The sequence below is a fragment of the Channa argus genome, chromosome 9 (assembly GCF_033026475.1).
Source record: "Channa argus isolate prfri chromosome 9, Channa argus male v1.0, whole genome shotgun sequence".
Classification (NCBI taxonomy): domain Eukaryota; kingdom Metazoa; phylum Chordata; class Actinopteri; order Anabantiformes; family Channidae; genus Channa; species Channa argus.
The window spans coordinates 12823757-12851705 of record NC_090205.1 but is presented as its reverse complement, the minus strand read 5'-3'; the positions used below and the strand labels follow the sequence as shown (position 1 = coordinate 12851705).

At 38.0% G+C, this 27949-nt stretch overlaps 1 protein-coding gene across 1 annotated transcript; it reads left to right on the top strand.

The window, feature by feature from the left end:
* Nucleotides 1-249: 249 nt before the first annotated feature.
* Nucleotides 250-27837, top strand: cckbrb (cholecystokinin B receptor b). Its single transcript, XM_067517034.1, has 5 exons — nucleotides 250-740; nucleotides 14792-15043; nucleotides 17706-17967; nucleotides 18848-18975; nucleotides 20648-27837. Exons 1-5 carry the CDS (start codon nucleotides 581-583, stop codon nucleotides 21187-21189), a joined length of 1344 nt encoding a protein of 447 aa, XP_067373135.1. The 5' UTR covers nucleotides 250-580; the 3' UTR covers nucleotides 21190-27837.
* Nucleotides 27838-27949: the final 112 nt, after the last annotated feature.

Sequence of the window (27949 nt, the reverse complement as noted above, 5' to 3'; positions counted from 1 at the left end):
TTTTCTGTCGCACCTTTGAGACATGTATGAGAGCAGCTATAGGTTTTCACTTCATGTGTTGCCATCAAGAAAAACAATAAAACTGCCCGAGGAGCACCTTTAATTGATTTTTTTTAATATTTTTTTTTATTGGTTTTTAATTACAGATATTCACTAAATAACTGTTCGCTCACACACACACACGCACATACGCACACAACCCAAGCACCCACCCCATATGACATTAGTCGTCCACTTCATGCGCTCACTCGCTCACACCGTGCGGTTCACTTGGTGGAGGAGCAGCAGTGCGCCGCGCTCCTCTCTCCTGGTGCGCATCCCGAACAACGCCCGCAACAGCACACGGTACACAACTACAGCAAGGGCGGAAAATAAAGGGAGAAAAGACTCCAACAAACTTGTGTGTTTTTTTTTTTTTTTTTTTTTTTAGGGAAGTTGGGAAGCGATAACGTACCCAAGTGAGATGGACCATGGATACAGAGTCCAGTTATTTTAACAATTCAGAGGCTCAGACGAAAATTGACAGAAGGTTTGGCCTGAACTCTTTGTAACCACAGAGGCAACGTTGAATCAAAAAAACATGGATCTCTATGTGCGAAATGAGTCATCGAGGTCCGAGTGCGTCGGAACGCACCCTGATGCGCTACAGCTCGGCACCGGTAACGGGAGCATGGACACAGCAAACGTCACCTGCGGCAACGCGTCCACAATCCTCATCCCTCAGCGAGTGAGAGAAAAGGGTGAGCGGACACAATAAAAACGAGACAAAGTAACAATGGCCTCATTTTATTTTTATTTTTTGGCACTGTTGTATCTTTATTTTGTTTTATTGTGAAGCGGTTATGACACATGGGAAGGTGGAAAATTAATTATAATTTACTCCAATATAGACTCATGGAGATATGTTAGGTTGAAGGGACATTTCCCTGATTCAATAAACCATTAACTCCTGCTTAATAATGTGTGTCACTTTTACACATAGATCCAGTTTCTGTGTCAAATTGATTTCTGTTGATGGATCCAAACAGATTGAAATTATTCATTAAATGATATTCAGACGAGGCAGCCTCGCCCTCAACGGAAAGTCTCAATATACTACAATGAAAAAAATCTGAAAGGGAAGGAGAGAGAGCAGAGAGCTCCTTCATTAGGCTGTTTACAGGTCAACATCACACCTGAGGCACATGAGTTTCTCAACAGTTAGTACTATGATGCTATGATATCAGTCGTTCCCACCTTTACCTTCCTTCATGCTGAGTAAGACCCACAATTCATAGCTAGATCAATACGCTGCAAATCCGAACTCCGACCACTATATCTCGTGTTTGGGACTTAATCCCCTTTACACTATTACACTACACTATTAAATTGTTTCGCCAACATAGTGAGTCACTCAGTGATTATCACTTTTTTCCAGCTTTCATCACCTTCTTACTTTACATTCCCACAGCAACAGCCCATCACAGATGATCACAGTGTAGAGCTGCTGTCATCACCATTATTCACTCTGTCACTAGTGTAATTGATTACTTTGCTTTACATATACTCATCCTCTCCCTGCAGCTTTGTGTTTATAGCGGAGGTTTAGTCAACATGTATTTTCACTATAACAGTGGGTGTCAGAGCATACCATATTGTAGATTGCCCACATATAGTCTGCAGGTTTTAATTCTTAGCAGAAGGATTTCATTTTTTTAATCAGTGAAATATCTGGTGGTCTTGTCAGACTTGCAACACATCTGTTGACTGTGCTGCACCATTTTGCAACTGTTGCAGCTAAGTTATGCAGATTTATCTTCTTCAAATTGAAAACAGAACATTTAACACCTTCTGTGACTCACATATTGTAGGAAATTCTGTGTTGCAGATGTAGTGTTTGGGGTCAAACACAACCTTTTCAAATTCTGTCTGGAACACATTGAAGTGCAGGCCTAAATTGCTGAAGTACCTTTGAACTGTATTAAATGCAGACAGTGTGTTATTAATGTTAATATTACACATTTTTGGTTTTAGACATGTTTTTGGAAAGACTTTCACCACTGACACAGGTTTCAACCCTTGAAAACACTCAGTGAACAAAAGCATTTTTTTCATTCAGTGCAGGCCATGCCTTTTCTCTGATTTGGAATAAAAACCTGCTCTCTCTAAGTGCTTCAACACACACACACACACACACACTGTGTAGTTTGATTCAATATTTGTAATAGTGGTTTTAAAAGATGCCTGTCTCACCCTTTGTTCTGCACAAGAGACAGGTGAATGATGATATATTTATAGTCAGTGAAAATGTTTTTAAGTTATCTGGGATGCTGGTGCAATTCATCATGCATCAGCAGGCAATTATTACTTTGGAGATGAGGATGACAGAACAAAAGAGGGGTTATCAGTCACTGCCAGGAGCTAACCATCATTTTAATTTTCAAAGCATTTTGTTCCTGACAAAAAGCATTTAGACAAAAATAAATAACAATCCTCTTTCTGCTTCTCATTTTCCCCCACCTTACCCACCAATTTGCTCAGCGCTCCACCTCTCCTGTTTGTGTGTATTCACTACGTCCATCTCTCACACCCTCTCATCTCCCTCTGCCTGTTTGGAGCTGAGGTGTTTGATACCAGCCTGCCCTGTGCAAAACGCAACAAACATGTTGTTTTCTAGTCCAACCACCGTGACCAGGGACACAGAGGGACTGTGTGTTGTAGTCTTTCAGTCAGCAGAAAGTGGTTTCGTTCTGTGCCTCCACCAACTGCTCTAGGGTGGACTTGGCTCACTGACAAGGCTTAGATTAGATTTACCGTGCTGACCAAGCCTGCTAGTTGGGACATTTACCAACACCTCTTACACGAGCAGAGCCACCTTTTCTCTGATAGGTGCAGTGACACAAGGGCCAACTGAGGAAACGTGAGAGATACACACTGCATAAGCATTAGATGTGGACGGGAGGTGTTACTCATGGCTAGTATAATGTCTGATATATTAAGTAAGAGAAACAGATGAAAGTTTAAATATTCATGGGGGGATAAAGAACCTTATTATTAATTCATCCACTATTTCACCATATACGTATGTAAGAATAGTCTGTACCCCTGCAGCTAACTTTTCATTTGAATAATTTTACGTAATTGTACAGGGTGTTTTAATATAGCAGAATGCACCATATGTGATGTAACCACATGGAAATGTAGTGAAAAAAATGGACTATAAATGCCATATAAACTGAAGCAGTATATAAAGATCTGTCAACATTAGTTTGGAATAATTACAAGCAAAAAACTTGGAGAAGGTGTAACAAAGTAAATTTTTTCCCCAACATGCTCAGCTGCTCTCAGTGCCTTTGGTCTGTAAACAGAAAGCAGACTGCGTGCCAGAGCCAGTGGTCAGACACGGCTGCTGGGCACTGCGCATTCATGAATGAGCTACCAACACCTCCAGTGCTACAGGCTTCCCCTTATGTCATTTGGCTCTCTAAACCGAAAATAGCACTCTAAATAATTAGTGGAGCTCAGCACAAACAAACCATGCCAAACAGTCAGTGTTGGACTCTGTAATTACTTTTTTCCTGTAAGTTTGTTCTAGCAGTATCTCCACTGTTTACTATAGTGCACATACAGTATATACATTTGCAGGACTTTAAAGAATATCAAATCACTGTAAAAGGTTAAATCTACTCCCCCGTCTCAACAATATGTGCTGACGTTAACTATTTCTCACACGGCATCTGTGTTTCTTCATATTCACAAAGCACTGTGGTTCCTCCTGGTTTTGTCTGCAGAATTTGTTTTATCAGATAAAAAAATGATGATATATTCCAAAGTGCATTCTTGATTTATGATTTTTGGTTATCAAACATGGGTGTGTTTTATTCTTACTGTAAATTGGCAGTGGAACATTCGACTGCATGATACTAAGCAGAAAGTGGCAATAATGCCAATTTCAGTTTTGATATGATCTATACAATCTATATTCCGTTGGTTTAAAATGTTCATCTCTGCCAGAATAACTCTGTGCCATTTTATCACATTGAATTCGCTTGGACTGTCTTGATGTTTCACTGTCACTGCTACTAAAGAACGAGGATTGCGGTGTAGATGGAGTGGATTAAGATGGACCTGCATCTAAGAAGATATCATTAGCCATTTACCGTATATGCAGCATGGCTTTGGATTAGTGGGCAGGACCCCCACTTTCAGTTTAAACCTGTCCTTAATAAGTTGGAAAATTTACTGTCAAAACGAGATAAAACAAGCTTGTTTTTGAAGTAGCAATTCTCACTTAAATGAAATGAAACCAGTCACTTTTTAGAATTCATTACATTTGCAATGTTATGATTACATGTAAGCTATTGAAGTCAATACAGTGGAGGCATCTGAAATGAGCACTGCTGTGGTTAACAAAAAATTACCTTTGTCATCATGACTGTCCTTGATCCCCTCCACAGTAGATAATTTGGCAAACACTCCATCTTCCACAGTAATCTTCTTCACAGCGATGGAGAATTTCACTCTCACTAAGACGCAAAAATGTAGCACATCATAAATATTAAAACTGAATAGTCTACACCTCGTGTGAAATACTAGTCATACCAGTTGGGAATTTACAACGTTCCTGCACATTGATTTAATTCTTGCAGTTTTGGTACTATAGTTGATTTATTGGTGCTAAAATATTTCATTGGTAATGCAGACTGATAATTTAAAGTTATTGACAGACGAGGCACCTGGACATGACAGTTTACTGACAATTCACATCCAATGTAGTGGAAACTGAGACGGAAAATCTGGAAGAACGAGAATTTGTTCAAATCCAAGTGTGAGAAACTTTGAAGATTGAGAACTGACATTACTCCCAAAAGGTGGCAGAACCTTCAAACAAATAACACCGTAGGATTATATTACACTGAAAATATAAATCTGAGCAGAAGTAAATGTAACATAATTAAATGTGCAATATTAACAATAAAAAGTTAAGTTTGTTTGTTTACATATGCAGTTGTAAAGTTAATTAACATTTGTTTAAAACAGAAGAAATTTAGCTTTTTTTCCTATTTGATATAACAGAAGCCAATAAATGTATGTACACTCACACTACAATCAATAATCCTGTTGTTTATGTTTTATTCCAATATAATTGCACAGATGATCATTCGGAGGTGCTTGAATTTAGGTGAGTTTGTGTAATAGGAGAAGAAACATGTGCATATTATCATTTTCTCAGCTTTTTAGTCTGACTAGCTTAACTAGTAGTGTTAAATTAGAGTCCTCAGAACTAAATGTCACCAGTTCAAGCTGTTGAACCCTGTTAATTGTGTCATATATTGTATATCCAAATTAGATTAACGTAATCTCACTGTTTGGTGAATATTGTAGCGACCCAAGTGAAACAGTCACTTGAACTTTTTGAGTTGAAGTGACTTTTCTCTCCTTCTTTCTGTCCTCCTGAGGGAGGACAGAAAGAAGGAGAGAGGGAGGAATGAAGAGAAAGAGGTTTAAAGTAAGCTAGATGATGGGGGAGGGGAGCTAGTGCTGACCAGCAGCAACTTCCTCCACCCTACTGTCACTGACACACCTCCTTAGCCTGCAGCCCGTTCTAGAAAACCTTCTTCTTTTTCTTCAGTTTCAGGCAGCACTCCTCAAGCTCTGCCCTTTCTTTCACAGGCTTGGTCTTGTTGTCCACGAGTTCAGTGTTTTCTTCTTTTGGTTGTTTTTTTCCTGCTTGAATTTAGTATTTTCTCCCACCAGTTTAAACTTCGCCCTCTCCAGATTATTATTATTTTTTACTGTAGTAAGCTTTTTATTCTCTGGCTGGAGTACGCTCTTACCCTCTACCCATTTAAATCTTGGGTACCAGCTCTGGTCACTCTTGTCTCTGAAAAGAAATTATATGGCATGAGCAGGCTCTTCATTTCTGCCTGGTTTTGCCTCCTTCCAGATAAAGTCTTTCATTGAGTACCAAACAGGCTGAACATGGTTCAAATCTCGTGACTCTGGTGGGGTCCTTACAGGAACACTGCCTTATGTGTTGATTATTACTTTTTTCTGTTAAATAGACCTGGCCCATATGATTGCATCATTAACCTAATCCAAATTGTTTCCAAGACAAGTTAGACACATATGTTGGTGGGGGAGAGTTTCATTTTAATGATTAGGACTTGTTTGCTTATTGTGATAAACACATGAGCGTATTGATGCTTCAAAAAAAAAGAAGTGGTTCAAAGATGCCAGTTCTCAGTACAGCAGTGTCTATTCCAATTGGAATAAAGTTATGACCATGCACTGTGTGTGCTGGCCCAAAAAAATCCAGACACATAAAAGCGAATTTTAGGTTCAGGGAAGGGTTTAAGCACTGCACTGGTGGTTATAATAAACAGCCTGTCAAAGGCGTCTGTCTTTCTCCACCACTTGGGTTATTAAGTGGAGTAGTGGCATCCGAGCTGACTAACAAACATACAAACATGCAGTGTGTTTATGAGGATTAGGGAAATTGGTTCCCTAGGTTTATGGGGAAAACACCATGTAGGATATATGCATATTCACGGAAGTTTCTTCATAGGAAATGATGAAACAGAAATTGTCTCCTCCTTCCTGAGGCCATGAGCAAGAAAGAGAAAGATAATTGTTGGTGCTCTGTGTTTCTATTAAGATTAAGTTCTAATGCACAAATAAATGTGGCCACATAGACCTGAAACTGGGTTTATGTAGCATTAATGTTGGAATGCAGATCACTGTCAAAAAAATCATAATTCCTGTCACGGTAGATCATCACATTTTCTGCGGTATCCTCTAATTGGCTTTTAAGGAGGATGGTGCAGTAACAAGGTGGTTGTGCTTTTCTTACATGATCAGCCTGGGATTGTGAGTCCAGATTGAATACCTCAGGCAGTTTTAGGCTGCTACATCTGTAGGGATTGTTTAAAGCTGCAACAAAACAAGTCCATGATGCTCTGTGAACTCACCTAGTGCCTTTATTTTCAATGCATCGTGGTTCAGATCTGTGGCCTGGCAGAAACTGTATCCTGACTCAAAAGGAAAAGCTCTTTTTGGTGATGGTATGAAGGGTTAGGTGCTGAACTATCTTTTGACCAGCTGTAGAAACATCCTGGAGGCTTGTTGACAGACAATTGAATATAAAAGGCATATAGATACAAGAGTTGTATTTACCTTTCATCTAAATCTCTGCAAGAATCATGCAGAATAAAAATGTACTTTTAATAGGGGGGAAATGGGCCAGCTACTTTAAAATAACCAAAATGTTAAACTCTAAACTATAAACTTTCCATTCTTTATTAAAATATATTCTCAAAATTGATGCCAGTAATTTGTGTTAAAGGGACACTACACCCTACCCATGTAACACATGAGGATCAGGTAACATAAGATATTGGTTTTTGACTTAGCATCTTAAAATGTTTTGGTTACATCATTGTTTGGTTACATCATTGTTTGTAACCAATGGATATGGATTTGCTTATCCATATCTATGACCAAATGAAAAAAATTCCACAATGGTAATTTACTTACCTGTGCGATCTAAAATAAGCATCAAATATAGACACTGCTATTGCATTGCGAGTTTGTCATTAATTATTTTCCTAGCAAACTGTGATTGCTGTGTGTGCTGGTTGCACTCTGATCTAGAATGACATGCATAACATACCATTAGGATTTGAAGTCGTCACAGCATCTATTGTATGTCACATTATGATATCAGCTTAGTTGAAAACAGCTTTCAAAAACATAGCTTGCTTCACCGTTAATGTATAATTTGTAAAAAAAAAATCTTTTAATTAGAATAGTTATTTAAAATGTTTTTCTGAGTGTACAGTATATCATGCATTTGAATGCCTAAAAAGAATTGGGTCTTTGATAAACGTGTCATTGGAAAGACCACCTCAACTTCTGTATTACCAAAAGTTTTCCCGGCCTTTGTTTCAGCAATTTAAAAAACCTCGATTTGAAGAACAGAGCATTACACACATGCCAGTTATGAAACACATGCTCAGACAGCACTGCATTAAAAACCAACACATTTCTGCCTCGGAAATCACTGTATGACTAAGGAGAAATTGCTGTCAGTGAACGCAACTTGCTGCTGCATCCCCACGTGCAAACACTAGAAAAAATTAATACAATCTAATTTTTTTCAATATCACTTTTTCAATATCACTTACAATATCAGATATGTTGCCATTTCAGGTTTCATAATGAGTTGCAAATCACTGCATTTCTTTTCTATTTATATTTTACACAGCATCCTAACTTTTCTGTAAATTGTGCTTTAATTTAATCCCATTATAGAGGAACATGTGTCCTATTTTAGCTGCTTAACAGTGGTTTTTTTTTTCATATCTTGTCAGTTAAATTAATAAGCCCATCAGCCTGTCCATATAGAAGCTTTTCAAATAAGAGATTAATCTGCCAGTCAAGTGAAACACTAGTGACAGCTGAAAACTATAGGCTCAGTATTCACGATACACCCACATTAACATCAGAGCCAGAATTATTCCATGGCAACACATACTATTGTTACAGCTTTTTGGACAAAAGTTTCACTATAAGGCTAAACCAAAAAGTGTATATTTAGTGGATTATTTACAAAGTATTTTTTATTATTTTCATGATAATTTGTCTAGACTTAATGTTTGAGTACCAGTATATTTGGAAGTGCAATAATTTAAAACTGCATGAACTGGTTTGCCTCTTTTCAATGTATAATTGCTTTTCTTTACACATTTCCTTAGTAGTAATATGAATTCTGTTCAGTGCTTACAATGCAGTATGTCTTGTAATGTGGCAAATATTAATATTTGTATGTTGACTATGACAATAACCAATCAAAACTATAGCAAAGTTTCAGACACACAGGGCTGTCATTTAGGTATAAGAAAAATCCATGGGCTTCAATATTTGATGACTAAAGCAATAGCCTAGATTAGAAAGCAAAAAGTCAGTCAGGTGGTCAGGATGGTTGGATGGTTACTATGAGGAGAGGTCTGACAAGGTGCACCATTGTTCTTGTTTTTTCAAATAGTAGCATTCCTGGGGCATCCAATAGCGACGCTAACTGTAGTGTCTATAAGAAAGGCAACATTTGGCTTAGGAAGCACCAATAATTTAGTAAGTTTCACAGTCTGAGACTCTTGCTCTAATTTACATTAGGCTGTGGTGTCTTTTTGAAGGAAACAATAACATGATGTTAACATTCATTGTGTTAGAATGAATTTTGTCATAAGCATAAAAATGGTGTTGATAGTAAATGCGGTAAGGAAGTAGCTAAAGAAAGCATGAGCAGAGTTTCTGATGTGACAGTTACAGTATGCCCCCCTGACACAGAAAAGATCTAGCCCTGCCTCCATAAACTCAGTTATTCCAGGTTTAAGAGTCAATTAGCAATATATACCGAAGAAGGACATTAAACAGGGGAGCTGATATGCTTAAAGATGCTGGTCACTTAGAAGTTGCTGAGCTTTAAAAAGGTTGGGTGCCGAAATCGAAAAAGTTCAGTGGAAGCAGAAAAGGAAGACAGAAAAATAAGAACAAAAGGAGCAAAATAGAAGAGAATATATTTGTATATGTGTGTGTTCAGGCAAAATGAAGAGAAGAATTAAAAAAGGAAGTTGTGGGTCATGGCACAGAGTATTCACTAAATGTTGGTACTATCAAAAGTATTAGTAATCAAAGTTTCAGTAAACATAGTATTGACAGTGTTGTAGAATGAACTGCTGAGAAGAGTCTCCATAGGATAAACACTGTTAGTAAAGACAGAGAGAAGAGACATGGGAGATCAAGAAACTGCAGGTGTCTCTCATTGTCTTTGGGTCTGTGTTAGACAGACAGAAGAGAAGCTAAAAAAGGAAAAAGTAGCCTAAACTCTAAATTTAACAATAATATTCCAGAAGTGCCAGTGATAATAAAGGAATTAGTAGCTGGTTTTATTTGAATTGGAAAACAGGAAGGATGAAAGGAAGGAAAGAGTGAAGAACAAGGAGTAGGAAAGATAGAAGGAAAGGAAATAAACAAAGATATGAAGAAGACATCAGAGGGGGAGGAAGAAGGAAAAAGAAAAAGAAATGGAAAAAGGGAGGGAGGATAAAAAGAAGGGACCTACATTTCCCTCAAAAAAGCACAGTTATACCTATGTTTTGATGTAAAATTTGTTCATGAAAGTTGACTGAAAAGTGAGCTGGAGCTGAGAAGTTTGAGGAACATCACCTCTCTAGCTGAGCCCATAATCTCACAATAAAAACCACTGGAAAAGTTCAAATCTGATACCAAACTGCCAAAAATCAAAAGTCGTCAAAAGACATGAAGACAATGACTTTAAGAGAAAACATTTAAACTGTCAAGACCTCTTTAAGGTTTAAATGACATTTCAAGTTAGACGATAGAGAAAGCTAATCAGAAGAGGAAAGTTAAAGGGAAGTTGAACAATAGTGTATTTTACTTAGACAAAAATAAATAAATAATTAAATAATTCTAAATAAAAGTATACAAGTAACATGTCCTAACCATTGAGAACATAGCGAAGGTCAAATAATAATAAACAGGGAGAAGCGAAACTGCAGCTCTCTAGGAAGGATTGAGGCCTGAGAAACCGCAGACCTGTGTCGGTGTGTATCATACCAACAGCATAGCTCTGTCAAGAAGACAACCTTCTGATCAACCCCAGGCTGTACGCCAACAGCATTAAAACCACAATTTAAACTGTCTTCAACACTGCAGTTTCATGCGTCGGTACAAATCAGTCCAGTGAGGCTGTGAAACTGAGGACTACAGCCTGCTCTCTTTACGTAGCAGAAATATTAGTCTGTGCCACATATTGGACAAAGTGAGCAAGGTGATTAATTTGAATCTCTCTGCTCTACACACACCAGCTTGAGCAGTTATGGGAAATTCTTGCCTGAAGGGAACTAGTAAATGTGTAGATAGAGTTATCAGTGTTTCCCGCACTGTCAGTGAACACACAAGAAAGCTAATTGGCTTCGATTAGGCAGAAGGCAGTGTAAGATATTTAATCAGGCTAGAGAGTAATAAAGGAGAGAGTGTTGATCCTCTCTTATGCCAATCATCTGTGGGTTTTCTTTATATTCATGCAGTTATATGTGCACCCTCACACACAAACACACACAAATACACGCACACAGCACAAAATTAAACACTTTTAATTGCTGCCATTTGGAAGATTGTTTTTGTGAAAACACCCTGTTGTGCACTGTTCTGCCACCAGAACAGTACACATATATTAGAGGTTACTGCTTTTTATTTGCATAGTGTTTGAGACAGATGGTGAAGCCACGTGTCACTCCTGTAGAGGGGAAGACGGCATGTGTGAATCTAAAAGAGAGAGGGAGATGAAAGAGACAGACTGCCTTACTGACTTTTGCTGACCAAGCAGAGACTAAATCCATCACAAAGCCTGCAAGTGGTACAACAGCATTTCACAGTAGTTGGGTGGAGGTGATTAAATCAGCTATTACTATCAACTTACTTTCTTACAGGGGCCAGATGTCTGTACAAGCGATTTTGGAGATGACACAGCCGGTCTTTGATCTTTCCCTTTACACTAGCTCGAATGCAGAAGTGTTCACCTCGACATGAACTTTTTTGATCAACAGAAAAGGAGTGAAACTTGTTATTATAATGTCCTCTAGCCAGTTGTGCACAAGACACACAGGCGGATTACTGAAAAAGAGTGCAAATCAGGTTCAGCATTACTTTCAACAGATAAAATGTGAAGAAGAAAACATGTAATTACATTTTTAATTGTTAATTTAAGCTGGGAGAATTAATGATGTGTGATTCTTAAAGAATAACTTTGAGGCTACGGATCTGCTCGAAAATCATCAGTGATGGTGTAATTAACCCCCCGATTCCTTACAAATAAAACATTCTGGAAGCTTGTGATCAGATAAAGACTATTTCTTATGTATTGGAAAATATCATCACATACAGTATAAGCAATAATCATGTGAGTGCTTTGTTGCTGCTGACTTGAACGTACACTCGAGAAATAAATAAAAAAAAAAAAAATGGTAAAGGGTTTTACATAAATAGCACTTTTATCTAAAGCACTGTACAATGTTGCTTCTCAATTACCCAAACACACTCACACACCAGTGATGGCAGCTGACCTGCAAGGTGCATGGTGGGTTAAGATCAAAATGAGATGTAAAGAAGTGGCATGAAAGAAAACAAAATACATCTAATAAATATAGAGACAGCAATTATTTTGGCCAGGAACAGACCCTCTCTAAATGCATGTGAAAATTTACCAATTTACCAATGCCCCAGAGGAAATGTTGGGGATATAGTTTCAGGGGATTAAAGCTTGAGTGTACTTGCAGGCAATTCTACAGCTGTGTCAGTGAAGTTATTTTGCTTACAGTATGTGTGTGCGAGGTGAACTGCAAATGTGACTCACGTTGTTGCCTCTAGTCCCCAGGATACAGGCTCAGTAGGTAACCCATTAAAAAAGTGTTGTCTAAGCATGGTTAAGTTGAAGATAACAGAGAAAGAAAATGACATAGGATATGATCCAGGGAAGCTGCTAATGGCTGATGGCACTAACAGGCTTTGGGCTGTGGGCTACCAAATTTCTGCTTTACTGTGATGGTGTGGTTACGCACACCAAACTAAATAGAATGACCTGGTTAAATGACCAGAGCTGGACAAAATAAGAAGATCAAGATAAACGAAGACAAACTTATTCAGCATGTCTCCCAAAACGTCACGGGGAGTGAGATGGATTCGACATGGTTGTCAATGATGAGAGAGAGAGGGGCAGTTTTGTGGGAGCACCTGAAAACACTGAGGTTAGGGTATTCCAATGGAAAAGAAGATGGCTGTAGTTCGATAGTCAGTTCACATTGAGTGAGGAAGGTTCTGCTGAAGCCCCCTTCCCCACCATATCTCTCCGGCGGTGGTAGTTTGGGTTCCCGGTCCGACATGATTACAGTACTCTGTGGCAGGAGCACACGCTAGAGCTGTTGTCTGCACCTCCTGATATAAATTATACAACCGGACTTCCAAGGAGTCTGAATGTGCTTCTTGGCTAACAACAGCCCCCTGAACAGTTGAGCACCACTCCTGGACATTGGAGGTGGTCGGGCTCATGTTGGCCAGAATATACTGTGATGGTGTGTTTACACACACCAAAGTACATAGAATGACCCCCGCTAAATGAAAAGAGCTCCAGATAGGTTTTAAAGAGTTTATTGAAAAAAGAAGTGCAAGGAGTGTAGGTGATCATCAGGTGGGGGGGAGACGCTCAACTGGGATCTGGGAAGACAGGAGAGGGCGGTTAGAAGCAGGTCAGTGCAGTGCAGATAAAGAATACAGGACGGCAGATGACTTACTCAGAATATACTGCCGTAGACTCCACATGAGGGGGGTTGAAGGAGAAGGCAGTTGTTGGCATCCACCACGGGAAACACAGGTGAAAGCGATTAAACTGATAATGACGGTAAAGCTGGGGGCAGGGCAGAAGGGTAGAACAGGAAGTTATAATTTCAAAACAAAAGTCCAGGCAGAAGGGAAACTGGAAATTGGGACATTTACAATATTTGGGTGTAACAACTATCAGCCTAGGTATTAGCTACTAATTTGAGTTATTATCACTGAGAGATATGAGGGTTTTGCAATATTTTTTTTGTCAGATCCTAAAGACTTGAGAAAAATCAAATAACAAAAGACAGTGTGCAAAAAAAACTATTGAAAAAAGCTTTTTTTAAAAAAAGATTTTGCTATTGAAATTACATTCAGTATCCAAATATTATTTCTCATTTATTTTTTTATTTGGTAAAAACACAGAACATGAACTTAGATTATGTTAGACTATGGACTTACATTGACAGATATTTAATAGCCTGTCCCCCTGTCTTATCTGGAATGTTTCTTGAGATTTTGCGTACATGGTAAATATTGTGTGTGTGTGTGTGGTAGGGCTTCATGTCTTGTTAGGAAAATCAATTTGATTATTTTTAAAGTAGTAGGGTCAGAATTTAATGCCCTTCGGCAGCACGGTGGTGGAGTGGTTCCTGCTGCTGCCTCACAGCTAGAAGGTTGCAGCCATTTGTGGCCTTTCTGTGTGTAGTTTGCATGTTCTACCTTCTGTGTAGGTTTCCTCTGGGTACTCCGGTTTCCTCTCACAGTCTAAAAACATGGATGTTACGTTAATTGGTCAATCTAAATCTAAAATTGTAGGTAGATGTGAATGTGAGTTCAAATGGTTGTTGGTCTGTGTATGTCTTTCTGTGGCCCTGAGATAGACTGGCGACCTGTCTGGGGTGTACCCTACCCTGATGACAGTTGGGATAGGCTCCAGCCCACCCCATGACCCAACTAGGTTAGACTGTGACAAATAATGGATGAATGGCAAAGATGCTGAACCCCCAAAGTTGCCTGACCCCAGCCGCTGTAGCTGTGTAAGATATTAATGGTCCCAAACCCAGTAAAAATTAGGGAGGGTTGCATCAGGAAGGTGATCCAGTATAAACACCCTGTGCCACTGACCCACTATTGTAACCCCGAGCATAGGGGAAATACCAAAAAGCGAAGGGAGAGAACATCTTGGACATGTCTCTAAATGTCTTTATTGTAACTGTGATGTGTGCACTTGCAGCACATGTACTGGAACACACACAAATGAGGCAGCTATGGGATGTTACAGTTGTAAGTTAGGCTGCTAGGATCAATGATGTTGCTGTTCATTATTTAAAACACGTTAAATTGATTGGTTCAGTTGAACAAAGCAATTCACGCTCTAACATTCCCTCTGCTTCCTTTTGTTCTTTACCAGATGATGACCACACACTGCGGATCCTTCTCTACTCCCTCATCTTCTTCTTGAGTGTGTTTGGCAACCTGCTGATCATTGTGGTGCTGACAGTCAACAAACGCATGCGCACCGTGACCAACACCTTTTTGCTGTCACTGGCTGTCAGCGACCTGATGATGGCTGTTTTCTGCATGCCCTTCACTCTGATCCCCAGCATCCTCAAGGACTTCATCTTTGGAGCTGCCATGTGCAAAATAGTGTCCTACCTCATGGGTGAGAAAGGGGGGACTGCTGGGGAGATGGGGTAGATACAGGAAGTGCTTTATGTATTTTCACTACAATGTGACATTTTACGCCACCCTTTGCTTCGGTATAACAGTTTTAGAAAGTGGAGTTAAATGAGAGTCTTTTTCGGATGGACAACATGTATTGTTTACCGATGGTAATTGATGGTAGCTACTTTAAATGTACATCACGATTAAATAGCAAATTTTAACATCGTTTGAAAATGTTTGAAAACAACAGGAGCTCATGAAATCCAAATTATTACTTTATGAAATACAATAATTAAATTATTAAAAAAAACACAATAAAGGCAGGTGTGTTGTTTTTAGGGACATTACAGTGTAATTATGTCTGGCTGGAAAACTCCTTAGTTGTATATTGTACCTTCACTAGCAACCACACTGATTTAAATCTACATTGAAAAACCACATATATGATCTGGAACTAACATCTAGCATAAATTACTCTATTATGTTGCAATGAAATGAACAAACAATTATCAACTAAATAAGCAATAATTTTGCTGTAAAAGTTACAGCCAAACCAGACCAAACATTATTGCTACTGTAGAACTTAACTAGCTGCTGAAATGGCCCTTCATTTAAAAAGGTGGTCTTACCTTTGCATGCAACACGAGCACAAAAATAGATAAGATGTGCTCTTACTTTGTTTTTCTACACTCACATAGTGAACAAATGAACTTAGTCCTCTAAAACCTCTGTGCTTGATATGAAGTCACAGCCACACTGTAGACGACAGGCTACATTGATGCACTTCACATCATCAGGTGAAATCACACTCTATACTCTTTACATGTTGTAATCATGAGAATTCATCATTGTTTCTTAAATTAATCATAATTCCTAACATTGGCCTCTGTACAAAATGTTCTATTATTAGCTCTACAGCCAAACACAATGAATTTGAAGCAGCTTTGAATTTGTGTTTATTTTATTATTTATTGAATTTTATCACTAAAAGGGTACTGATCTTTTCCATGTTGTACTATGCTATACTATGGCCCTTTCAGGCAAAAACTGCACTTGACATTGTACTTTTAATACGTTTCAAGCTCAAAAAAATCTTACAGGGCGAATTTGCATCAGTGAATCACTGCCTACACCTTAATTGTTTTTTCCTGATTCATATGTAAATGAAATGACAGTTAATTCTCAGTTAATTATCAGTTTAATCTTATATGGCCTTGAGAAGCAACTGACTTACATTGATAAGAAGATAAATCGAGGACTGCACCAAAGCTGCTGGGACTTTGCAGCTCAATAATTGTACTGCTATAATAAATCTCCATCCAGCTCCTGGATTGATTTGTATTACTTGTTAACTTGACCTGCAACAACCTTGGAAACAGGCACTCAAGAAGTTAACAAGTTGTCTGACCGTATGCGTCACTTTATAAAAAGTATGGATTACCAATAGTTCACGGATTCCTAGGGAGGTACGTTTGTGCTCACTAAAATATTCTTTTTAGTTCTCTAGTTCATGTGAAGGGATATTCATGCTTCTTCTTTCACTTTCTTTGTGCTTGTAAATCAAGAGATGACTCATCTTCAGTATCTATGCATTTGTCATACAGTAACAAGGATTTCTGGCTCATCTTCTATTATTGGCTTTTGTTTACTGTGGATTTTTATGTCTTTATTTAAAGGAATAGCTTAACACATGGGAAATATGCTCACTAAAGGTAATACATCTTATGTATGTTAGGTTAAATATATAATAACATTTTCTGTGTTTTCACCAGAATGTGATAATTAAATAGCTTTCACAAGAATACATACATAAGTAGCTTAATCTTTATGCTTTTCTGCACTCATAGGTGAAATTTGGCGTAAAACTAATTTATTAGCAGAAATAAAACATGAACATGCAGAAGTCCTAAAAGGGATAAATACAGTCTTATTGAAGTCAGAAACAATAACAATAGCAAAATGAGTAACATTAAATACATGTGGACCACACACACAAACACACACACACAAAGCAAAACCATTGTGTTGCCTCTGAAAGAAAGCCAAATGAGAATTGAATAGAAATGGTGGATTAAGTAAAGCACCAACTTTGAGAGTGAGGGACAGCCATGATTAGGATGCACTCGGGGAAGCTGGATACACCCCAGGGAAAAGTCTGTTGGCTGACTGTTCTTTGCATCATCAGGGTTTGACCTGCAGTATAGCATCTGTTATAGAGTAGGTACAGACAACAAAGTGCACCCCTGAGTCCTGACTCACACACACTCACCTATACAAAGGCTGTATTCTCACCGAGGGCAGAGCTCGGAGAGGTAAAGAGTAATTTCCCGTCTTTCTCTGTCAGGAGGGACATGACAGATAACATCAGTAGCTTGGGCCAACATCATTTCCTCTACCACAAGACTCAGATAACTATTCCTGCTTCCCTGCTTTGCACTATATTAATTTGTAGGCAACAGATCACCACATTTTGTTCAGAGTTATGATTGCAGATGTTATGGGCAGATCAACAAGCATGTTATTGTTATTTTTTATTATTGGACCAAAAACTATTCAGTGAGGTAATAACTTTTCTTTGAGCAAAATGAAAGATATCCAAGAACAGGCCATATAATGTATGTTTGGTGACTTTTTAAATAATCTGTTTTGTTTTCCTTCAGGTGTATCAGTAAGCATCTCCACATTTAGCCTGGTTGCCATAGCGATTGAGCGCTACAGCGCCATCTGTAATCCACTGAAATCACGAGTGTGGCAGACCCGGTCCCATGCTTATCGGGTGATTGCTGCCACATGGGTGCTGGCCTTCACCATCATGATCCCATATCCAATAATCAGTCATCTTGAGGCGTTTCAGTGGCCTGACAACACCACAGCACACCAGTGTCGCCACAAGTGGCCCCTCGCCACAGCAGAACAGACGTGGTGAGTGTTTAGGTCTTTAATTATTTGTTTCATTTATGTATCATTTAACACTGCATTACAACTGTTCAGATTACCAGACATCTGCTCATTTCATAGTTATTGTAATTTTTTAAATTATTATTATTATTTTATTTTGTTATTATTATTATTGTAATTTTTTTGCATTTTTTCTTACTTTAAAGCAGTAGTTAGTTAGTTCAGTTGAAGATGTTTTCACTTGGAGTAAGATAAGTAAGAACAAAACAGTTTGTTTGTGATTTATCGGACATATACTTATATATAGATATAGCTGTTTTTCTTTTGTCTGCAAGCCTCACCAAAGCCTACAGTACATTTTCAGGGTAATTGTGCATACAACAATATGTAAGCTGCAAGGTAACATAATGTTTTAACTCTCTCAGTGTCTGGGCAGTGTGCTGTTTAGTATCAGCCAAACTTGAGATGAGCTCTGTGTTTGTCTAAAGGGTGTGTATGTGTCTGTGCCTTTCATCTAGACACGCTACATTGAAGCAGTTCATTTTCTATTTCAATGTCTAGACCTGGGGCATATGTTTAGCAGCTCTCAGTTTCTGTCTGTTGGGTGTTTTTGTTGGACCATTAGGTCAGATAAAGAAAACAAAATTATGTTTCCATGTGTTTTTTGACAGAACATGGTTTGAGTTCATTTCAAACAACAATGTGTATATTCCATTCATTTAACTGACTATTTTTTTAAATAAAAAGGAAAACATAATGCTTTACTGTGTAACTTATAATGTACAGTTAAGAGTAATATCAGATCACTGAGCCTATACTGAATAATCTGGGGGTACACCAGCACCCATTCCAGTTTATTTATGTATTAATACTAGACATTTTACATTTCACACGTCTTCTTTAGGTACGTTTTGCTTCTGCTTGTACTGTTTGCCATCCCTGGGGTGGTGATGATTGTCGCTTATGGACTAATCTCCAGGGAACTTTACAGAGGTATTCAGTTTGAGATGGGCCACAAAAAAGACTCTACTGGTAAGTCCATGTGCAAAAAATGTGAGCAAAACAAAGAAAGCAACAGGATAAAGACTTAATTTCTGTCCCAGGGGACAGTTTTGGCTCACACACAGCAGTCACTAATGAACCAACAGTCAAACATAGTGAAGAGTAAAACAGTAAATACTTAAAAAAACAAGTTCGGTACAGCTGTGCAGGTGAAGCTGTCTTGATGAAACTCACTGTGTAGAGGGTGCTATTTCAGAATTACAAACTCAATATGTGAAATTTCTGCATGATTTTGCCCAAAGTAGCAAATATAGTTTACATTTCACAAGGTGTGACAGTGAAGTGTAAACCTTTAAACCTCTTACCTTGTTGGTCTTATCATTCAGGATGTGAACTGCTAATTCTTTGTGAACTAATATGTTCCCAAGAAATGGTTATTACATTTAATAACCCAGGGAAGTAAGTGATGTACCTCAATAAGTATGAGCTCACGCTTTTGTCATGCACAAATGAACACAAATTACAATTTGTTTTAGGCAACTAAAAACCAAACAAATTAAAACACTGTTTCCTCTGTCGCCCGTTTTGTTTTGAGACTTTTTAAGTTATAAGTTTTAATAGTCATGTTCCTGTCATTTAAAATAATGCTGCTGTACCTCAAACTACACTAGTATAATAAGTAGAATATATACCTTGCTATTTTATTAAAGCATTAAAATTTTCCATTCTTTTATTTTTTTCAAGAACAAACTGTCTTATTTTGTTTATGTTTAAATACTTTAAACAGTACACATATGTGTCTGTAGTACTGTGTATTAGACTTTAACATGCAGAGTGACATAAATAAAAGTCACACCATCCACTCACTATTGTGTGAACCAATGGTGATTTTTATGATTAATGTTTATGAGGAATTTTATTTTAATTACATGGATTTTATTAGTGCCATAAGCAATGTGATGTGTATAGGTTAAATGAAACATTTTGAACATTTTGTGGGCCTGTGAGAGCAAGTCTGGGTTGAGAGCAGTGTGGAGTGTATTTACTGGTGGTCCATTAGGGGATGAAATTGACTGACAGCTGCTGACTCAGACATCACCATCTGTTTGAACTCAGAGAGTAAGAGGTTGCCTGAAAAAGAACTTAAGAGACAAAGTGCATGGGGAAAACAGGAAACTAGGGCAATAATCCAAACCTTCCACAATAATTTTAAAATAACCTCTTTGAAAATGTGTTTTAATCTAATAATCCGGGAGTAGTTTTGTGATGGGCGTTAGTCTACAGCGCGACTTCTTCTTTCCACTCGCCACTTCTGAATGCATTTCTGTTGAGTAATTTGGTAAACCTTTTTTTAAACACTTTATTGCATACATCACAAAGTTGAAACTGGATTTGAATGATACATTTCCAATAATAATCGTATGAACTCTAGGGACTAATAAGGTTTTTGCAGATTGCATGCAACATCAGCAGAAGAAATGAATGTGCCAAAAATACATATATCAGCTCAGGTATTCATTTATCAACCCCAGAATCAGCAGTTTGTCTTTCAGGAAATACATCTGGCCCTCAACATCTGCAAAGTAGTGCAAACTGATAAAATGTTGAAATACAGTAGGGGTCCATTCAACTGATTTAAACTTGACTTTAGTACTCTGTTACATTTATTTTACCACCTCTGTTACTCTGCTTTGGCACACAGATGTAAAGAATGGTCTGACCTCCACTGTATCTAGTGGCAGTGATGATGGAGATGGTTGCTACGTTAATGTTGTCCAGGGGCCACACTCGATGGAGATGTCCACTATGGCTACATCAGGCAGGGCACTCAAGGCAGAAAGACCACGCAGCAACACATCTGAGGCCAAACTAGAAGCTAAGAAGCGAGTCATCCGCATGCTGGTAGTCATTGTTGTCCTATTCTTTCTCTGCTGGATGCCCCTGTACTGTGCCAACACCTGGCGGGCTTTTGACGACATCTCTGCCAAACGGGCCCTCTCTGGGGCCCCCATCGCTTTCATCCATTTGTTGTGCTACACTTCTGCTTGTGTCAACCCAATTATTTACTGTTTCATGAACACACGCTTCCGCAAAGCTCTGCTTGCCACCTTCTCGTGCTGCGTGGCACCTTGCCATCGTCATTGCCATTGTGGGCTTCGGGACAACGAGGAGGATGTTATGGCAACGGGAGCATCCATGTCCAAGTTCAGTTACACTACAGTCAGCACCATGGGAACCTGCTGAGGCAAATAGATGCAGGCACAATCCAGAAGAGACAGTTACTACGGCAACACAGCACCCCACATCCTTTGTCTTTGGACACTAATGTGAAGTGGTTAAAACCAAGACCATATAATGTAGCATTATAGAAGCTTCACCTACTGTATGACTGTGAGTAAAATGATGTAGGGGTTATTTAAAGAAACCAAGTCTTAGAGTGTAAATACCTACATCGATATATTGAAAAAGCACAAAAAAAAACAAAAACAAAAGAAAGGATAACAACATTTCTTCTCACAGTTGACCATGGCAAAAGAGTTTGCTTAGATGTTTACAGCGGAGATTGTGTGCATGTGTGTGTGGTACAAAGAATGTGAGTAGTGGTGAGGTAAATGATATGTGAGGAAGGCAGGCTTGAAAACTTTGCCGTCATTATGTAGCTATAAAAAAGGAAGAATATTTGCTATGTAGTGTTTAAATTGGGTTTTATATTTTGTTGCCAGTTGTTAATGTTTATCTGTGTAATAATGAAATTGCCTTGTGGACTAAGTGCCTGCTACTGAATACTATGTTATATTTGTATGTTCTTGATTTACCTCATTACTCACATTCACCATATTTGCAGAGTTGTAATTGTACGGGGCTTGGAAATGAAACTTAAATACTCAAAACATCTTCAGATGAAAACCTTCTCAGAGGTTAGGAATGCCATGACATTGAAACAGTTCTTTGTAGCTTTATGGTTCACGGTAAACAGTGCTATATTGAGTGGTATAAGGTGTTTATAGTAGGACAGGGTTGATGCCTACGTGTGGTTGTAAACTGTAATGCTTTCCATTCTTTAAGGACATTTTAGTTTTTAGAAGTGAATTCTTTAGTGTATGCTGCAAAGTTTGTCCCTGCAGCTGAGCACATTAGCAAATGTAAAAAAAAGGTGGCATCACTCTTTGAACCATGGGAAACATCTGAAAAGAAAGCTATTATAAAGACAATTGTAAGAGACTACTTAACAGTCCCTACATAATTATAGTCCTTATTCCACATTAGGAAAAATTCAGTAAACTCCCCTGAGTAAAGAAAGAAAGAACAAAAATTTCCAAAAATAGATGGAAATTTGATTAAGTCATTACAAGTAGTGTCAGTTTTGACAGAGGAGCGTGACAAAGCGCATATTCTGAGATTTTTATTATTTATTAAATGAAAGGATTTAGAGTATTTTATGTTTCTTAAACATACCAGACAATGTGTATCAGTAGATTGCATAGAGTGGCACAGAGCACAAACAATTCACAACCACTAAATCCAATAACCACAGCTATTGCTTCTATTACTCAAATTTGTGAACCTGTCTTTGGTGCAGCTAATAAACAGTAAAGCTCACCACTCTAAAACTGGAGGCCTTGAGGGTAAAAGCTTATTTATGAATCCACATTTGAGCCAACGTAAATACTGCTAAGAGAAGACAAATAGTAAATTTGGTGAGGTTTTTTTTGTTTGTTTGTTTGTTTGGTTTCAAGAACATAGCATTTATCTAAATAACTGACTGTACATAATTTAGATCATTTAGTCAAAAATAGTGTTTTCTGAATAAGTAGTCTTGAATTGAACTGTATATTGTCAAGCAACTCATTTGACACAAACTGTTATGACATCACTTATCATCCAAACACATGCATATGATAATTCTGTTGTACTGTAGCTCACACATGCAACAGTCAAAATACTAATTACTATATGTACTATCTGCAAGTACCATGAGTACTATCAATATCAAAAAGACTTTTAGACAAGACAAAAACTTGCAGCCTGCAGCCTTACAGTAGTTTTATAATAAATAACAACAGGATCTCGCCTTGTTGAGCTCACCTGCAGGCTGCAGAGTAGCTGCAAAGTTTCCAGCATCTCTGTTTGTCAGGCCTTGTCTAGCATGTTTGACTCTGGCTCCCCCCACTCATCTTGCAATAATTGTGTTACGACTTCAAACCTGCCAGGCTGAGAGGATGAGCATATTTCACTGAGTGCACCAAAGCACAGGGCTGTCAGTCTCACAACTAATAGATTTATGACCCGACTTTGTGAGCACTTTTTGGAAGATTCTACTGTACATCAGCCTATAGCTTTTGAGGTTTGTTTTGTACAATGTTCCCTTTGGATTTAAAATACAAATCATACTGATTCTCGCTGCAGAATAACTGCAGTAAAGCAACAGAGAATCTTATGGCTTGACGCCTATAAAAAATATAATAACAGACAAGCTGACAAAACTAAAACATGACAATAAAATTTTACTAATCTAAGAAGTCCTTCAACTTTAACCCTCAAAGACATTGTTAGTACCCATCCTCTCATACGGACCAGTGTTGAACTAATGCACCAATGCACCGTTTTTTGACCCATTTACGGCCTAAGCTACCTCCTGACAAACTTTGAAAGCCCTAAATAGTATAATACGTCATGTCACGTCATGTTCACTAGTGCCACTAGTTGTCGCCAAGTGGTAAGTCTTGCTTTATTACTTTTTTGCGAAGGGTACAAATGACAGACTCTCTGGTTTATACAGGAGGACAGTCTCACTCATCAATTAGCATCTTTTACTCCCATATCAACAATACTTATACTTACAATAAAAAAATCTTATCTTCACACACGTCTAGTGTAAAGAGGTGGAAAAGACCTCACCTGACCTCACCTGACCACCAATGTATGTGGGCTTCATGGCCACTTTGCGTCTATGGCCTCATGTTTAATATGCACAGACATTGAAACAAAAGTGAGATTGTTGTAGATTAAAATGCCTGTGTGATTCTTCAATCACACAGGCATTGTGTGATATCTACATACTGCAAATGTTTCATAACGTAAATGAAATTTTGCTGCAGTAAACAGCAATCAGAAGATATTTATGTGTTTACTGGTAATGTTTCCTACATGTAGGAATACTATAACACAGTGGTCTATGATGATGTTTATGACAGACACTTGGAGCTTTTTTCCTGGAAATCTGCAAGAGGTTGAATTCCCTGTGGTCTCACAGAGGCCATTATGACCTCATCTCACCTCATCCAGTTGTTACAATTCAGAATACAAAGTTCTTCAGCTCAAATTGATCATTATGCACTTGAGCACAACCAGTTACCGCAGATGACAAAAATCAGTTTCCATTCTTCACAAAATTGTTATTGGCCATAAAACAGGAAATTGTGTAGAAAAATTGCCTGTGATGACAAACTCACACTAGACAGTGGTTTAATCTGTTATTAGCGTTTTTTACTGATGTGTGTGTAAATGTCAGTTTGAACAGAATATCTACCCAGGAATGAAGACAAAGTCAACAACTACAGTAGCTGGTGAGCACAAAGGATAATTTAGTACCTCAATATTTAGTACCTCAAAATTTCCCTATGGATTTAGTAAAAAACAAAACAGTTAATTTAGGAGATTCATTAACTGACAGCAAACATGATTTTGAATAAGCACTAATATTTCTTTATAAGTGTTGTGTGTGTAACTAAACATGATAATTTACTGCAGGTTTAAGGTTGCATGGGCAAGCTCCTGGTAGCAATTCTAAAATCACCTGAGCAACACACAATGAGCACATCAATCTTAAGATGCTTATGCAAATTTTAATTGTTATAATAAATGTTATAGTATAGTATGTTATTATCACAAACAAAAAATAAAGATATGTAAGACATTTTCAAGAGTGTCTCCACCACAGATTGGGCTTGTTATTGACTGATTACTATCAGAGGGTCTTCTCAGTCATTAAAATAATCAATTATGTCCGGTCAAGATAACGAGGTGGCATTTATAAAACGACAAGACCCTGACTTTTTCTGGCCCATGCAGCTGATTATACCACCCGCTCCTCTCCACAAATACAACACAAGCTGTTACTGGCTATATTAACTGGATTCTCCCTCCAACATCATCACCTTGCCCTGTTCCAGTTTCTTTTACTATACTGGATGATGATAACTTACAACTCAGTGATATGTCTGTTGCTCTCTCTGAGGCTTCATGTGTTTCTCTCCAGAGGCTGCCCAGAGTACCCTCAAGAGCAGAACCTGTTTCTACACACAAGTGTTGCATTAAATGGTTCAGCATTCGGTGACACAAGTGTCACCGAGAAATGATACAGCTGTACTCAGAGGGAGTGCTGCTGGTAAATGATAAGGACACTGTCCACAGGTGTTGCACAGGATGTGTCTGGAGCATATAATTTGGCAGTTTACATGAGGTTCAAATTGTTTGAGCAAAGTTGCATAGTTGATATTTGAGGAGCAGGTTTGCCTGCCTGTGCAGCACAGCCAGTTGTGTTCATAACAAATCTACTCAGCACTAGTAAGATAATAACAAAAAGTTTTAGTTATCTGAATGGCAAATAAAACTCCTTGCCTAAAGGCCCTGGCAATGTGGGATGCAGATTTTGTACTGATTACAATATATAGATAATGACATAGATTAGTATTATATGCAGCTTTGCATCATAGAAGCACTTGTAGTTGTAGGCAGTTTAACAGTAGAATATTTATTATTATTATTATTATTATTAGTGGTATTATTGGTAGTAGTATTTACTGACATAAAGAAAATAAAAGATTAATACTTTACTTTTATCTCTTTGCATGTAGGATTAACCCGGAAAAAAAGCTTCAGTGCCCCAAATTGCTATTCGGCCTCTGCTGATCCACAACCCTCCCCCAACTGTGTTTCTAGGTTCTAATTAAGTACAAGCAATCAGCAGTCTTATTATGGAATAAATATTTAAATAATTTGTGATAGAGGTAATTTGTTTTCTTAACTGCGGTACGGATTATGTTTAGAAGCAAATTTTGTTTACAGTGAATGAGGCCTTGGACCCTTAGCAATGTTATTGGGGTGAATGAAGGACAAGTAACACCAGAGTCTAGTGTTCACATCCAGACTGTAGGTGGCTTTAGGTAATAAAAAACTTCAAAAAAAAAGGTGAAGGGTAAAGTGTAATTGATACTGCACATTTGTGGCCCAAATTCCATAACACATTAATTAAACTAACAAAGCCACACAAACAATTTTGAGGCTCCTTTGGGTTTGGAGCCCTGGGATATTTTGCCAGCTTTGTCTCTTTGGTAATCCAGCCTTGGTCTTTTCTTGTATAAATTTGCTTATAAAATGAGAAGCTCATTTCTGGCACAACAAAAGTTTTATTGTCTCTTGAAAGAAGCAGAACAAACTCAATGCAGCCTTTTCTTTTTATGCTGTCACTAGAACTTTTTGTTTCTGAATCATCAAGATAAGCAGAATTGACAGCTCTCATCCACAAGCGCAGCAAGTTTCAGAGTTATGTTTTAATACAGTCACCGTGGTTAACATATAATGATAAAGATAAAGATTTATTAAAGATTTCAACCAGAATATTCATATGATCCCTGTGTCGTGTAGAGTTAATATTGTGGAACATGAGGACTTAAGACTGTGCTGTCTGACAGTTAAGCATCTGGGTATTGTCTCATTAGTTTTGGTGTTTTCTGTCTCTTGGGTGGATTTTGAATCAGTGCAGCCATCTTACTGTGAACATTTGTAACAATGTTGGAAGAAGCAAAATACGTCTGTAGCAAGATGCAAATGTAAATCCTAAATCTGCTCCAGTATTTGTGCACATTGTTTGTATCATTGTAAGTGTACACATATTATTCTAAATTGTACTGAAATGAGGTGTTATAAATACCTATTAGTGCTCTGTAAGTACTGACCTTTCAGTGACAAACATATAGGTTAGTGTTCCATCTTTCTAAGGAGCTTGTTCACTGTTGCTCAAAAGGCTGAAAATACAAGGACACGTTTAGGATTTACTTAAAGAGTAACAGTTACCAGGCCACCACTGCCTTAAGTGTGTTTCCATATACAGTTTCTGTATGTTTGTGTGTGCAGTGTGTGAGTGTGTGTGTATACCTGAATTATTTTTTGTTTGAGGCAAAGCTGGAAATGTTCTCTATGGCAGTCACTCCTGATGCACATTTTCAGAGCTGACCTAGCATTGTCAACTATCTATCATACTTATACTCTTAGAAGATAATCTCCTAGAAAAAATTATGTAATTTTGTTGGTAGCTTTCCACACAGTGCTGTCTTGATAAGTATGTTTGTGCTGCTATGACACTGTAAGGCCTTATGTGTTTACTTATGGTTTGAAATGTGTAGTTTCCCACTCTGGCTTATGCTCCAGATGGAGGAGGATCAACAGGTCTACCTCCATTGTGACAATTCTTCTTACAGCCTCTATTCAGCCTTTCTGACCTGGCAGACAACAGGGATGTGCTACCGTATCTCTAAGCATGATGATCAACTTGTTCTTATTAATATACTCAAGTATGGAACATGTGTGTGAGTGTTGGAGCATATAGTAATGGCAGATTCTGTGATATATATTTTTTAAAGATTTTAGGTTTGCTAGTGTGGCTTAATAAATTATTGATCATCAGGTTTGATAAGCAAACGTGTGTTTGTCTGTTTCTCTCTCTCTCTCTTTCGCTCTCTCTGTCTCTCTCTCTCTCTCTCTCTCTCTCTCTCTCTCACACACACACACACACACACACACACTATCCAGCTGGTAGCCTACTGTATTGCTTCTGCTTAATGTGTAATGTTATTCGATTCTAATAAAGACTCCATGTCAAATCAAACCAAATCTCCTTGTGGATTGTTAAACATTTGACACTGCAATGCATTTATAGGTGATTTTCTATTGAAAACTCTAAATGCTTTTTATTAAGGTAAATGTACTTTACGGAGGAGCATCA

Excerpts from the sequence above, each read along its gene's own strand:
- cckbrb (XM_067517034.1), top strand. The coding sequence starts at position 581 with ATGGATCTCTATGTGCGAAATGAGTCATCGAGGTCCGAGTGCGTCGGA. Across the intron at positions 15,044-17,705 it reads AATAGTGTCCTACCTCATGG|GTGTATCAGTAAGCATCTCC; the intron begins GTGAGAAAGGGG and ends GTTTTCCTTCAG. Across the intron at positions 18,976-20,647 it reads CCACAAAAAAGACTCTACTG|ATGTAAAGAATGGTCTGACC; the intron begins GTAAGTCCATGT and ends TTTGGCACACAG.